The sequence below is a fragment of the Nicotiana tabacum genome, chromosome 7 (genome assembly GCF_000715075.1).
Source record: "Nicotiana tabacum cultivar K326 chromosome 7, ASM71507v2, whole genome shotgun sequence".
Taxonomy (NCBI): domain Eukaryota; kingdom Viridiplantae; phylum Streptophyta; class Magnoliopsida; order Solanales; family Solanaceae; genus Nicotiana; species Nicotiana tabacum.
Window position 1 is genome coordinate 89,298,405 of NC_134086.1, and position 11,077 is coordinate 89,309,481.

At 36.0% G+C, this 11,077-nt stretch overlaps 2 protein-coding genes and 1 long non-coding RNA gene across 3 annotated transcripts; 2 read left to right on the top strand and 1 right to left on the bottom strand.

Annotated features, from left to right (window-relative positions):
• Window positions 1–122: 122 nt before the first annotated feature.
• LOC107796905 (DNA-directed RNA polymerases II, IV and V subunit 8B) lies at window positions 123–6,261 on the top strand. The gene is made up of 5 exons (XM_016619732.2): window positions 123–265; window positions 2,231–2,335; window positions 4,089–4,246; window positions 4,867–4,961; window positions 5,535–6,261. Exons 2-5 carry the CDS (start codon window positions 2,263–2,265, stop codon window positions 5,650–5,652), a joined length of 444 nt encoding a protein of 147 aa, XP_016475218.2. The 5' UTR covers window positions 123–265; window positions 2,231–2,262; the 3' UTR covers window positions 5,653–6,261.
• A 146-nt stretch (window positions 6,262–6,407) lies between these two features.
• On the bottom strand, window positions 6,408–9,792 carry LOC107796899 (BTB/POZ domain-containing protein At5g17580-like). The gene is made up of 4 exons (XM_016619725.2): window positions 9,657–9,792; window positions 8,557–8,689; window positions 8,399–8,468; window positions 6,408–8,315 (listed from the first exon to the last, which is right to left on the bottom strand). Exons 2-4 carry the CDS (start codon window positions 8,619–8,621, stop codon window positions 6,705–6,707), a joined length of 1,746 nt encoding a protein of 581 aa, XP_016475211.2. The 5' UTR covers window positions 8,622–8,689; window positions 9,657–9,792; the 3' UTR covers window positions 6,408–6,704.
• On the top strand, window positions 8,181–9,479 carry LOC142182728 (uncharacterized). The gene is made up of 2 exons (XR_012711723.1): window positions 8,181–8,317; window positions 9,170–9,479. It is a non-coding gene; the product is annotated as an uncharacterized LOC142182728 (long non-coding RNA).
• Window positions 9,793–11,077: the final 1,285 nt, after the last annotated feature.

Here is an 11,077-nt window from a genome sequence, read left to right on the forward strand (position 1 = left end):
AATCAAATAAATAAAGAAAAAAAATAGCAGGAGAAAAAAAGACCTAGCATTTTGGTGTATCCGAGTGTCAGGACTCAAAGTTGAGGGGCAAATTATTAAGGACAAGCAGTAGCACTTATTTAGATTTCAGTTGTTCATAGGGGGCGTAAATGTAATATCATCGAAAAAGGAAGGAGGTCAGCATAAAAAGAGTTCCCCTTGAAACCCTGTAATAGACAGGCGAAAACACCAAAGAACTGTTAAACCCTCTTCCTCAAAGCTGCAGGTTGGTCTCTTTTGCTCTCAAAATTTCCTTCTTCCCACTGTGGAAACTAGTTACTCTTTCGGAGTTATACTGGTTATCGACTCTTGACTTTTTGTTTTTGTTAGTTTTCTTCTATTTTACCACCATTACTAGTCTAATTTTATCTGATAGGTTAATTTCACCGCATGAAAAGTGTCAAATTATGGTGAATTCTCACAATATTGAATGCAATGCGTGTATTCAATGAAACGGGTGAAAATGTGTAGTTGACCCAATTATTTTGAGTTATAATGCTAGAATGATTTGGTAAAAAAAAGCTGGAAAATTGTTGCATGACCTAAAATGTAAATTGATATGCTTGGGATATATGCTAGGCTTCTTTATATCATAGTTGATGCTCTTCAACAAAGCTCGATGGAAGGATCAATAATTTCTTAAAATAAGGTGTATTTGGTGATGCTTAAGTTGTTTCAATTCCTATTGAATTAAGAATATGGGAATCACATTTCCTCAAGCTCGGTGGGGCTTGGGAACAAATGTTGCTACTAAGTTATTAAAGAGTAGCTTATAGTTTTGATACTAATTTGGTGATTTTATGAAATAACATATCACAATCCTCAGTTTGCTTGCATGGCAATTCTTCCAGAGAAAGTGTATAAGCCTTTTTTTTTAATTGATATAGAAGTGTATGCTATCTATCTGAGTGATAATAACTTGAATTTGAAAGTTTTTTGATCACTCAATGCTGGGGCTTTGATACTGGAACTCTGGAATTTTAGCGAATTCCCTTTATTTCTTAGTTAGTGAGGTTAAACAGGAAATGAAGAAGTTCTGAGCCAATTGCTGGTCTGAAGTGGTATGCTATTAGGTAATTGTTTTTTTAAAGATGTTATAGAATAAGTTTTGGAATGAGAAGGGAGGGATAGCCTAGTGGTAAGGACCCTTTAGCTCCAATCATAAGGTTGGGAGTCTGGGTCACCGGGGGAGCAATGTGGGAAGGGCTACTTGTAGGGTGGTTTTGGAGGGGGTGGGGGTAGGTCTGGGTTTACCATATCAGGGGAAAAAAAGGTTGTCGAATAGGTTTGAACATGCGGGCAAGTTATGTAAAGGTATTGGCAACTATGTTGAAGTGGTGGAAAGTTGCAAACTTGATAAAAGTTGGAGAAATTAAAAACTGGAAGGATTTCCTTGGCTTAATGTTTGTTCTTGTGCAACTGATTTAAGTACAGAGGAACAGTATGAATGTTTTCTCAGGACGGGGTAGGTTTGATTTTAAGATTGTTTTCTTCTTTGAGTATTGAGCTTATCCGGGAAAATTCGTTGTAGAATTTCTTCTATCCCCTGGTTACCATAGTTGTTTCGAGATTTGTAAATGTTAGACGTACTTGTGCTGGATAACTTCAAATTTTTTTTTTTTCGCTTTGCAACTTTCAGGTTCTTTCGATTTCTTCTTTTTTCTTTATTCTATGTTTCTTTTTCACCTGGTGTGATATTCAGTTCTTAATATGGTATTGCTCAACTTAAGATGCTTAGATTTATGATGAGGTAGAAAACTTGTCAAAGTTGGTCATATTCTGCTATTTCGTTTCTGGGAATAGTGCTGAGAGATTAGATCTTAATCCCTCTGAAGATTGAGAAGGTTCTCGTGAAAAGATACTTGATCGTCCCCTCTTCTTTTTCTTTTCTGATATCCACTGCAATTATCACTTTTAGATACTCCCGTACAGTGATTTAAAAACTATTGTGGCCTTTGCTTTTCGAAGCACATCCTGATTTAGGCATTTGTTAATCCTGTATTAGTTTTAGGATGTTGCTGATTTCTTGTCTCTCACCTAATGATAAAAGATTAGTCAATTTTATCGGGGACATCCGATGAAATTATTTACTGCATAAGTCAATTTATCTCACCTAATTGATAAAAGATTAGACATGTATGATTGTCACTGATTGTGACTCTCCTTTTGATTCTTTTCCTTTTATGATTAGGTGACATCTCTTCGGGAAGCTTACCTCTGAAAATGGATGCGTTTCACTTTGACGAAATTATTAAGGTTCGAAAGGTGGATGCTGATGGCAAAAAGTATGACAAAGGTAATACTCTTCCATTTACTCCATATCATATTGATACTGCATGCAATGCTTTTAAGGAACAGTATTACTGTGACGATTGTTGGTCTCCAGGTGGTGCTGTCTCTGTACTATTTACCTTTATTCTTCTCCTAGCTCGCATTTTTGTTTCTTGGAAAGGGACTATGTGGGGATTGGAGGAAATAAATAGGAAAGGATTGATTATTTGATATCTCCTATTGATGCATTCCAAGCTGGGCTTGGTAAGACAAATTCTTTGAGATCCTTTGTGTTTTGTTTTTCTGGAGTAGAAATGTGCCAATAGTAGTATATTGTACAGTCAATATTTCTGAGCATGTTAGGAAATCTTTGGCTATGGAATAATCACATCCTAGGACCTAATATATTTATTTTGCACCTGTGTGGCTATATGTGAATAAATACTCATCTAGATGCCATATAGTCCCATTCACTCTTTATAGACACTCTTAAAGAACATTCACGACCAATAGATGGAATGGTGAGTTAGATCTATAGGTACCATGATATATTCTTTCCCTTGAGGAAGTGCTTTATGTTAAAGGATATGCTAAAAGGAATAGTAGAATGAGAATGACAAGTATATTTTGATTAAGGAGATCTAGTTACTAAAACTTGTCAGCCCTTTTAGGACCTTCCTTTTTGATGATTAAATGTTATTTTATTGGCATAAAATGATTTCGAATACAAGAGCCAAGAGGTTTATTAGAATGAAGTACACAGTGGTTTTAGGAATTATTGACTGCATAAACACTAGATATTCGAGTCAATTGCAGCAAAAGTCTTCCCAACTTGGACATGTTAAAAAAAAACTCGTAGCTGAGCTTAAGCCCTAGCTGACAAAATTCCATCACATCAAAGTCAGGAATTGTTGATCGCATAATGCTAGATTTTCTAAGTCAGTTGCAGTAAACAACTTCCCCAAATCTTCTCCACTTGGACCTGTTTAAAAAAAAGTCTTACCAACTGAGCTTAAACTCTAGCTGACAAAACTCCATCAGATTACAGTCATGCATTTCTTTTGCCTGTCACTTTGTTTATAATCAGATATAAGATTTGAGATCTGGAAATATTGTTAGTTGGATTTCATGGTTTACTTGTATGATTGTTCTTTGTTTACTAGATGACTGTTTTAGCATTCAACTTATAGTGTTCAGGTTTTACCTTTCGGTATGAGAAATAAGGAGCATTGACCCCAGTTAGTACTATCCAATGCCCTGGTGCATGTGGTACTAATGAAATCTCCTGCATCCATCCTAGAACTAAATGGCATATCAGCTGGGTGTTTCTTTTGACAAAAGAGGATGAAAAGTGGCTAACTCAGAGAGATTTGTATGTATAAAGTTTGTCATGCATAAGCTAAGTATGTGGATGTTGATCCTTCTATAGAGAAGAAGTTGATATTTACTTGCTGCAATAAAAAAGATAATTCTGATGTCAGAATGTCTTTCAGATTCATGTAAAGTTCTTCCACTGTTAATTATTTTTATATTAGAATTTGCTGTGGTTGACTTGTTTCTATATCCTACACGGAGTTCGCTTAACGTAGATGAGAACTACCAGGGTATTTTGGTTGGGTACAGTATGTTTGTTCTGATTTTGTTTTGGGAGTGACATTAGATGTTCGGGGAGGCACAATTATTATCATTATCAAGTATCAACTTTACTATGTTGTGCTGTTGCATTTATGTTTCTGTATCATTGATCTTTAGACTGAAGCTTCTGTCAATTTCTTTAGTTTCTCGCATAGAAGCAAGATGTCATGATGGCGAAACATCGATACAGCTAGATATCAACTCAGAGCTATACCCTATTCAGCCAAGAGAGTTGTATAGGATGGTTGTATCAAAGACGTTGAATATGGATGGATCAGCTGTAACTAGCCATCCTCCTGAGGTATTTGTTCCTTTTACTTATTTGAATCTTCCTATTTAATTGTCTTGGAAGATCCATTTGATCATTAATAGAAATGTGGTAATCTTCTCTCTCTGATATGTTAGATTTAATCATTTGTACGATTTTAGTAGGCTGCTTGGTAAGTCCATAAATCTTATTTGGGAAGGAAGTTGTGATTTTGATCTAGTAGTTGGTTATTCAAAATAGCCCATATCATTGTCTGTAAATTCTTGGGTAGGTTTGCCTTCTATTTTCCTTTTGTTTGATGATCTCCAAATTGAAGTAAAGATATTTTGGGGGGGGGAAAGCCAACCACTTGGTTTTTATCTTCTCGAATCTAAATAAATTTCATTATAAACCAACTAAGAAATGTTGGAAGCCTCTTTTTATTACTCTTTTTTTGCTTCTCCAAGGCTTTTTGGCAACAGTAATGTGTAGGTTCAGAGCCGAGGATCTATTGGAAACTGGCTCTCTACCTGCATTAGGTAGGGGTAAGGTCTGCGTACAGACTACCCTCCCCGGACCCCACCCGTTGGGATCAAACTGGGTTTGTTGTTGTTGTTGTTGTTGTTGTTGTTGTTGTTGTTGTAATGTGTAGGTTCAACTTTCTTCAATTGCAGGGAGAGCAAAAATCTCTTGCTGACAAATTTGAATACATCGTGCATGGGCTAGTTTATAAGGTCTCAATGGACACATCAGGACCTGACAAAAAAGTGTATGTACTTGCTCGTCCCATTTATTCAATGTATTGGTTTAACTTCTAGATCTATCTGTAAGCTAGGAGAAAAAAATTCAGTGCATGCAGCTTTGCAGCAGTCCGCCATCTAAATTTCACTTTGGATTACATAGCACCCACTAATTCCAGTATAGTAGTTATTTATCCAACAAATCCGATCTCGTCAAAATCCAATCTCGGTTGGTCAACATTAACCGATGTTTCACCATTTCATCATGCAGTCAGATATGTTGTTTGGATAGGAAAAATTATTTGTTAAGAATGGAAAAAGGCAGATATTCACAAGAAGAAATTCTATTCTTGTATTTCTTCTCCAGTTCTTGCTGAACAGACAACTCCAGGCCTCTGTACCTGTGGACAATTAACACAACTGAAAGCTCTCTTCACTACTGTTGTAGGTTATAGAATGATTTAAAATATCTCATGGCCTATCATAGGAATAAGTTTGTGGCTGTGACGTTGTTTCTTAGATTTTCAAAAGTCAATAAGCTTAGAGATTCACACTCTTAGACAGCCTATTGATTTGTTCATTTTCCTTTTCCCTCTTGTCAGAGTGGTTTATGTCTCCTTCGGAGGACTTCAGCTGATGTTGAAAAGTGATCCCCTCAAGGTGCAAAAGTTCAAGCTCGATGAGAAGCTCTTTCTTCTTTTGAGGAAGATGACAAAGTGAACTCCATTTGTTCTTGCTCTTGAATCCTGGAATTCTGGGTTTCTGCATTTTCATGACATTTTTCGTTTCTTTTCGTTTTCTTATTCATGGAGAGATGGAGCAGAGACTTTGTTTGCAAGATTTTTGCCTATCAACGTGAAACCTCTGCTGTTAACTGCATCGTTGTTGGCGAAATTATGTACAGTTCTGACCTAATTAAGATGTATCGACTTTTCTCTTGGCAGAGATGTTTATTCTTGAAAGTGTTTGCTAGAAAACAGGTCTCGGTGAAAGCACTTATGTTATTCATTTTGGCTTTGTTGCATGAACAAGTTGGTTGTACAACATGTTCAAAGCCCAGTAGAGGCAAAAACACTAGGTGATTTCTTCTCACATGTCAAAACCTTGATGGACCGAGTTGGTACCTATGCTGGTGGAGATAGCAGGTACCTCATGGAATTAATGGAGGTGCGCCAAGCTGGCTTGGACACCACAATTTTAAAAAAAAGTTGGTTGTACTATCAGTATGTATCACTTGTGAGGATAACTGTTGGTTGTACTATTATTTTGGAATTGTTGCGATGAACAAGTGCTTGCACTAGTGCTATAAAATATGGGTTTAGACCTACATAACTGTTCTTTTTCTTGCACCATAACTAAAGACTTCGCAAGTGTGTGTCGAGTTAGACACCTAAAACTACAAATTGGTGAAAGCTCTTTATTCCGGGAGGAAAATTTATCTTTACGTTCTATAGTGTGTCTTGAACTCTTGATGCTGAACTCTAGTGTTTCGTAATGAAAAAATGAGTAAACATGGGCATCATGCTGTAACCTGTAAACAAGTTCAGAGCATTAAAGTCTGGATTTTCTGGAGATGCAATGAAAGAATAGTCCTACCTATCTCTTTTGTTATTTGGAGGAGATGATGAAAATAATCAACATGCTTATACTCTTAATTTCCAAAGAGAATGTAAATTTAATCTTTAATTATTCAGTAAGTCCTTATCACTCCGGCATAAAAATGTAAAGATGAAACCATGAACTTCTATCTTGGATAAAAAAGAAGAAATCTTCTATCTTGGATGCACCTTTTTCTTCTTCACATGGCAATTTGTCTCATGCAAGCTTGTCATGCAATCAAACTTCCTCTTCATTTCTTTCCACATGCTTGTTTTCTCCTTCTGAATCTTGTGCTGGTAGCTACCTCTCTGAATTGCCCTTCTCATCATATGACATTCTTTCTCCAGTTCCAGCACCTTGCTTCCCATCTTTTCCATCTCTGCTTTCACTTCCTCTTCACTGCTGCTTGTCCTCATCGCATCTTCCTCGTCTTCTTCCAGCTTCAACAATAGGTTTCCAGAACCCCTCTGTATTCTCTTAGCCACAGTATCCTTCAACTTCAACTGCACAGAAAACAAAATCTGCACCATCACTCGTACTGGTAGCTTTTCGTTGTGTGCAGCATGTTCACAGGCTTCAGGAGACAGGTTGTTGAAATCCAACATCCTGCAAACTTCTTCCCTTTCTCTATCCGTGAGATATCTGTGCTTGTCCAAGTATATATCAATTGCTTTATATATTCCATCAGAATTCCTATGAGTTCCTTCTGATGCTGCTAGTGATAAATCTGCTAGTGTTAAAAATGTCTTCAACTTCAAATCTCTGTCACTTGCAACCTCAGCCAAGAAGTCATCAATAAGTTGTGCCACGACGATCAGGCCAGATTTGTCTTTGTTTGTGTAATTGCTGTAGAAATACTTCATTATCCTTTTCACACATTCAGTGTCATACTGCTCTTCTTTTGCATATCCTTGTGCAGGTATTAAGAGGTCCTTGACAGTTGCCTGGTCCAGCTGCTTTCCTATTCTAGTTTCCAATCCACTTTTACATTCAGCATTGGCATCCAACATTATTGCAGATTGCAACATTTGAGAGAGCAAAGAACAGGGGATCAGCCCCCTCTCTTGCGGCAACAGTCTCTCCACTGCTTCAATGATCTCTCTCTGAGAATTCCTCTCATAAGTTGATGTCTCATCTTCTCCTTTAGTCCCCGGAAAAACCCATTTTATGAGATACTGAAACAGAGATGATGCCACATAGTCCAGAGGGACATTTTGATGAATAATTGCATGAATAATGGGCTCGTATAGAGCAATGGAAAGTACTGTCAAGTCCTCAGATTTCCAGTCAAGAACAAAGAGCCTCCTCCTCACATTTGACTTATAGGTACTTTCGTCGTTCTCACTGTCATCATCTGTTGTTGTTACGTTCCTAATCGGTTCTCCAAGAAGACTTGGATCATGCACTACTTTGGTGATGATCGATTCTGCACAGGCATCGACAAGGGCAAGATCTGCAGCTTGTTGAAGAATGGTTTCAGCAGATTTGAGGGCTTTAATACACTTGTTCCAGCTAGGAAGGACATTATTTTGAAAGTAGAAACAAGCCTTCTTTGTGAGGTTGTTTGTGCTGTGATCCTCGGACATTCCAAGATAGTTAGCAAGGCAAAGGACTTTAATAACATTCTCAGGCGATAGGCTTATGTCAAAACCATGGCAGAACCTTGCGACTAGCTCAAAAGTTTTGGAATCAGTGGGAATGTCTCCTAGCAAATGAGAAACATCATCTTCAGGATTCTCTTTCAGCACTGCACCTAGCTTTGCAGATTTTGCAGTCAAAACTTCCTGTAAGTTCAACACAAACCAACAGCTTAGTAAAACTGAAATAATTCTGATGTGCATTTGACTTGTCATGATTTTTAACTTACCCTATTCAAGGAAAATGGTACTCCACATATGTGGAGCTGAACATCTGATGATGAAGCAGACACTGATTTCCTGAAAGGAAAGGGTAAGAAGAATAAAAGAACAACATTAAAAGGTTTAATACGTGAAAATGAAAAAGTAAAAGAAAACCAACTTTTACCTGGATGGAGATGCAATGTTTTTCCTTGTGGCCATCTTATCATAATTTTGTTGTTTCCAATCCATTAAGGGTTCAAACTTTAGGGCCTTTCAAGCTAAGATGTTCGAATCAGGATCTCCCCTAATTAATCAACCTGCAAAATATATAGCAATAAGCCCTCCTTCATATATATAGGAGCCTTTATGTCTTTACAGTAACGTTAGCGGAGCCAAGATTTTCAGTAAGCAGTGTCAAAATATAAAAAATTGAATACACTGAAAAGTCAAGGAGACTCAACATATAGTAAAAATATATAAAACAAAATTTTTTATCGAGCAATATAATATAATTTTCTGACGAAGGGTTGTTAGTTGACACCCCTTGGTTGAATGAGATTCACCCACCGAATGTTTAACGGGTCATTTGGTTCGCAATCTAGTTATGCAAAGACTGTAAAGTAGGATGGCTATGCGGTGAAAATAATGCAGAGATTATTTTTTGTTGAGGACGATGTATATACTAATACAGGGCTATTATGTAAAGAATGTTATGTAGAGATTAATTTAAAAATGTCTTAGTTGGATATTCTACTTCAGGTATGCTATTTTAAGGTAATACAAATGCTTATTTGCAGCTAGAGCGCATCACTGGTCCCAAGCTCGGATAAAGGAGGAGGGTTGTGGTAGGTGAGCAACGTGAAACTAGCCAATTCATGGTGAATTATGTTGGCCAATTTAAATGGAGAAACATTAACATTGAGGATTTCTGTATAGCCGACCCCAACTTGTTTGGGATTAAAGCGTAGTTGTTGTAAAAATGCTTTTGTGCAGCGAGAGCACTGAGTAGTCATGCTTCTTCTGGTGCACCTAACCATATATTTATCTACTGTCGTATACTTGCAATTTACATATATCTGCGAGAGCATATTCTTCTTCATAATTGGAGTTTTACTACTTTATGTATAAGATAATATGAGGTTCATGTTCTTAAAGAAATTACCTAATTTCAGTTGTCATCCTAGCTAGTAAATGACGAATAGTTTACTTTAGAGATATTTTATTTTTCTTTAAACAATCTAGAGGAGATAAGGAGCAAAACAAAGGAAGAGTAGAGAAATTTACCAGAAAATCTTGAATATTCTTCTTGTAAAACTGTAAAGGAGAAATCAGAACTGTTCATGCTAGGAGTAGAGAGACAATATAACTTTTTTTAATTTGTTATGGGAGTTACTAGTTAGTAGTATTCAATATTCAAACGTTCAAACGCAATAGTTGGAGATTCTGTTATCTTCAAATGCTGAAATTAGAGTTTGATTAGGGATAAACTCTCCACAAACCCAACTAAATAGGAACGGCTCTTAATTATATACATTATTTCTACATCCCTTTTTTTTTTAATTTACAAAAAATAAATATTACTTTATTCTTTTTATAAACAATTTTTCTGAATATTTTTACGTTGTTTCATACTTTCTTGCTAAATCAAACTTCAATTTTCTAGTTTTAAGATAATTTTAGTAGAAGCAAAGATTTACTTTCTATAAACTGATGATAAGAATATTTAGCCTTTTTTAGCGTATCTTTATGATGGTTTCTTTGATGGTGAAAGATAACTTTTGACTTAGAAAATTTGATTATCACTTGGTTTCTCAATAGAACTTGCCGTTTTAAGGGAGACAAATTGAAATTTCGACCAGATTCATTAGGGGAATCTTTCAAAAGGTTATACTCATAAGTGATATTTCAATTGAGCTCATAATAATAAGCAACTAAAGTTTTTAACAAATATTTGAGCATACCTTAAACGAGTTCTTGCTTAATAAATTGTGCCAAAATGACACAGAAATAAAAAATGAGATAATATATTAACAATCTTTTAGCAAAATGATCCAGAGACTATAGTCTGCAAATTAGTTTTATGTTTTTTTTTAAAAAAAAAACTTCTGAATAGTCATTGCTTTGAATTATTGAGTCCAAAGTTTAATAAGATATTCTCATACAGTTTGCAATTTGAGATTGCAAACCATTTTTATGCTCTTTTTTTTTTTTTTAAATAAATTTTTTTAGTAGTCGCTGCTTTAATAACCTTCAGCTAATTGGACAACTTTAACTCTTTTTAAATATTTTTGGTATATTTGTTGTTCCGTATTTTCTATGTATAACTAGTTATGTACCAAAGAAATGATATTTCTTTTAATTTTAAATTAAATCCTTGTTCACTATTTCGAGAGTTAAATTTAATAATTCTTGATAAACAATCTGAAATGGAGACTCACTTCCGGTGTTTTGTGTGACAAGAGGGCACCACCGAAACTTAAAGGCAAGTTCTACAGAGTGGTGATCAGACCGACGATGTTGTATGAGACTGAGTGTTGGCCAGTCAAGATCACTCATGTTCTAAATATGAAGGTAGCAGAGATGAGCATGTTGAGATAGATGTGCGGGCACACCAGGTTAGATACGATTAGAAATGAGGTTATTCGAGACAAGGTGGGTGTGGTCCCTATTGAGGACAAGATGCGGGAAGCGCGACTTAGGTGGTT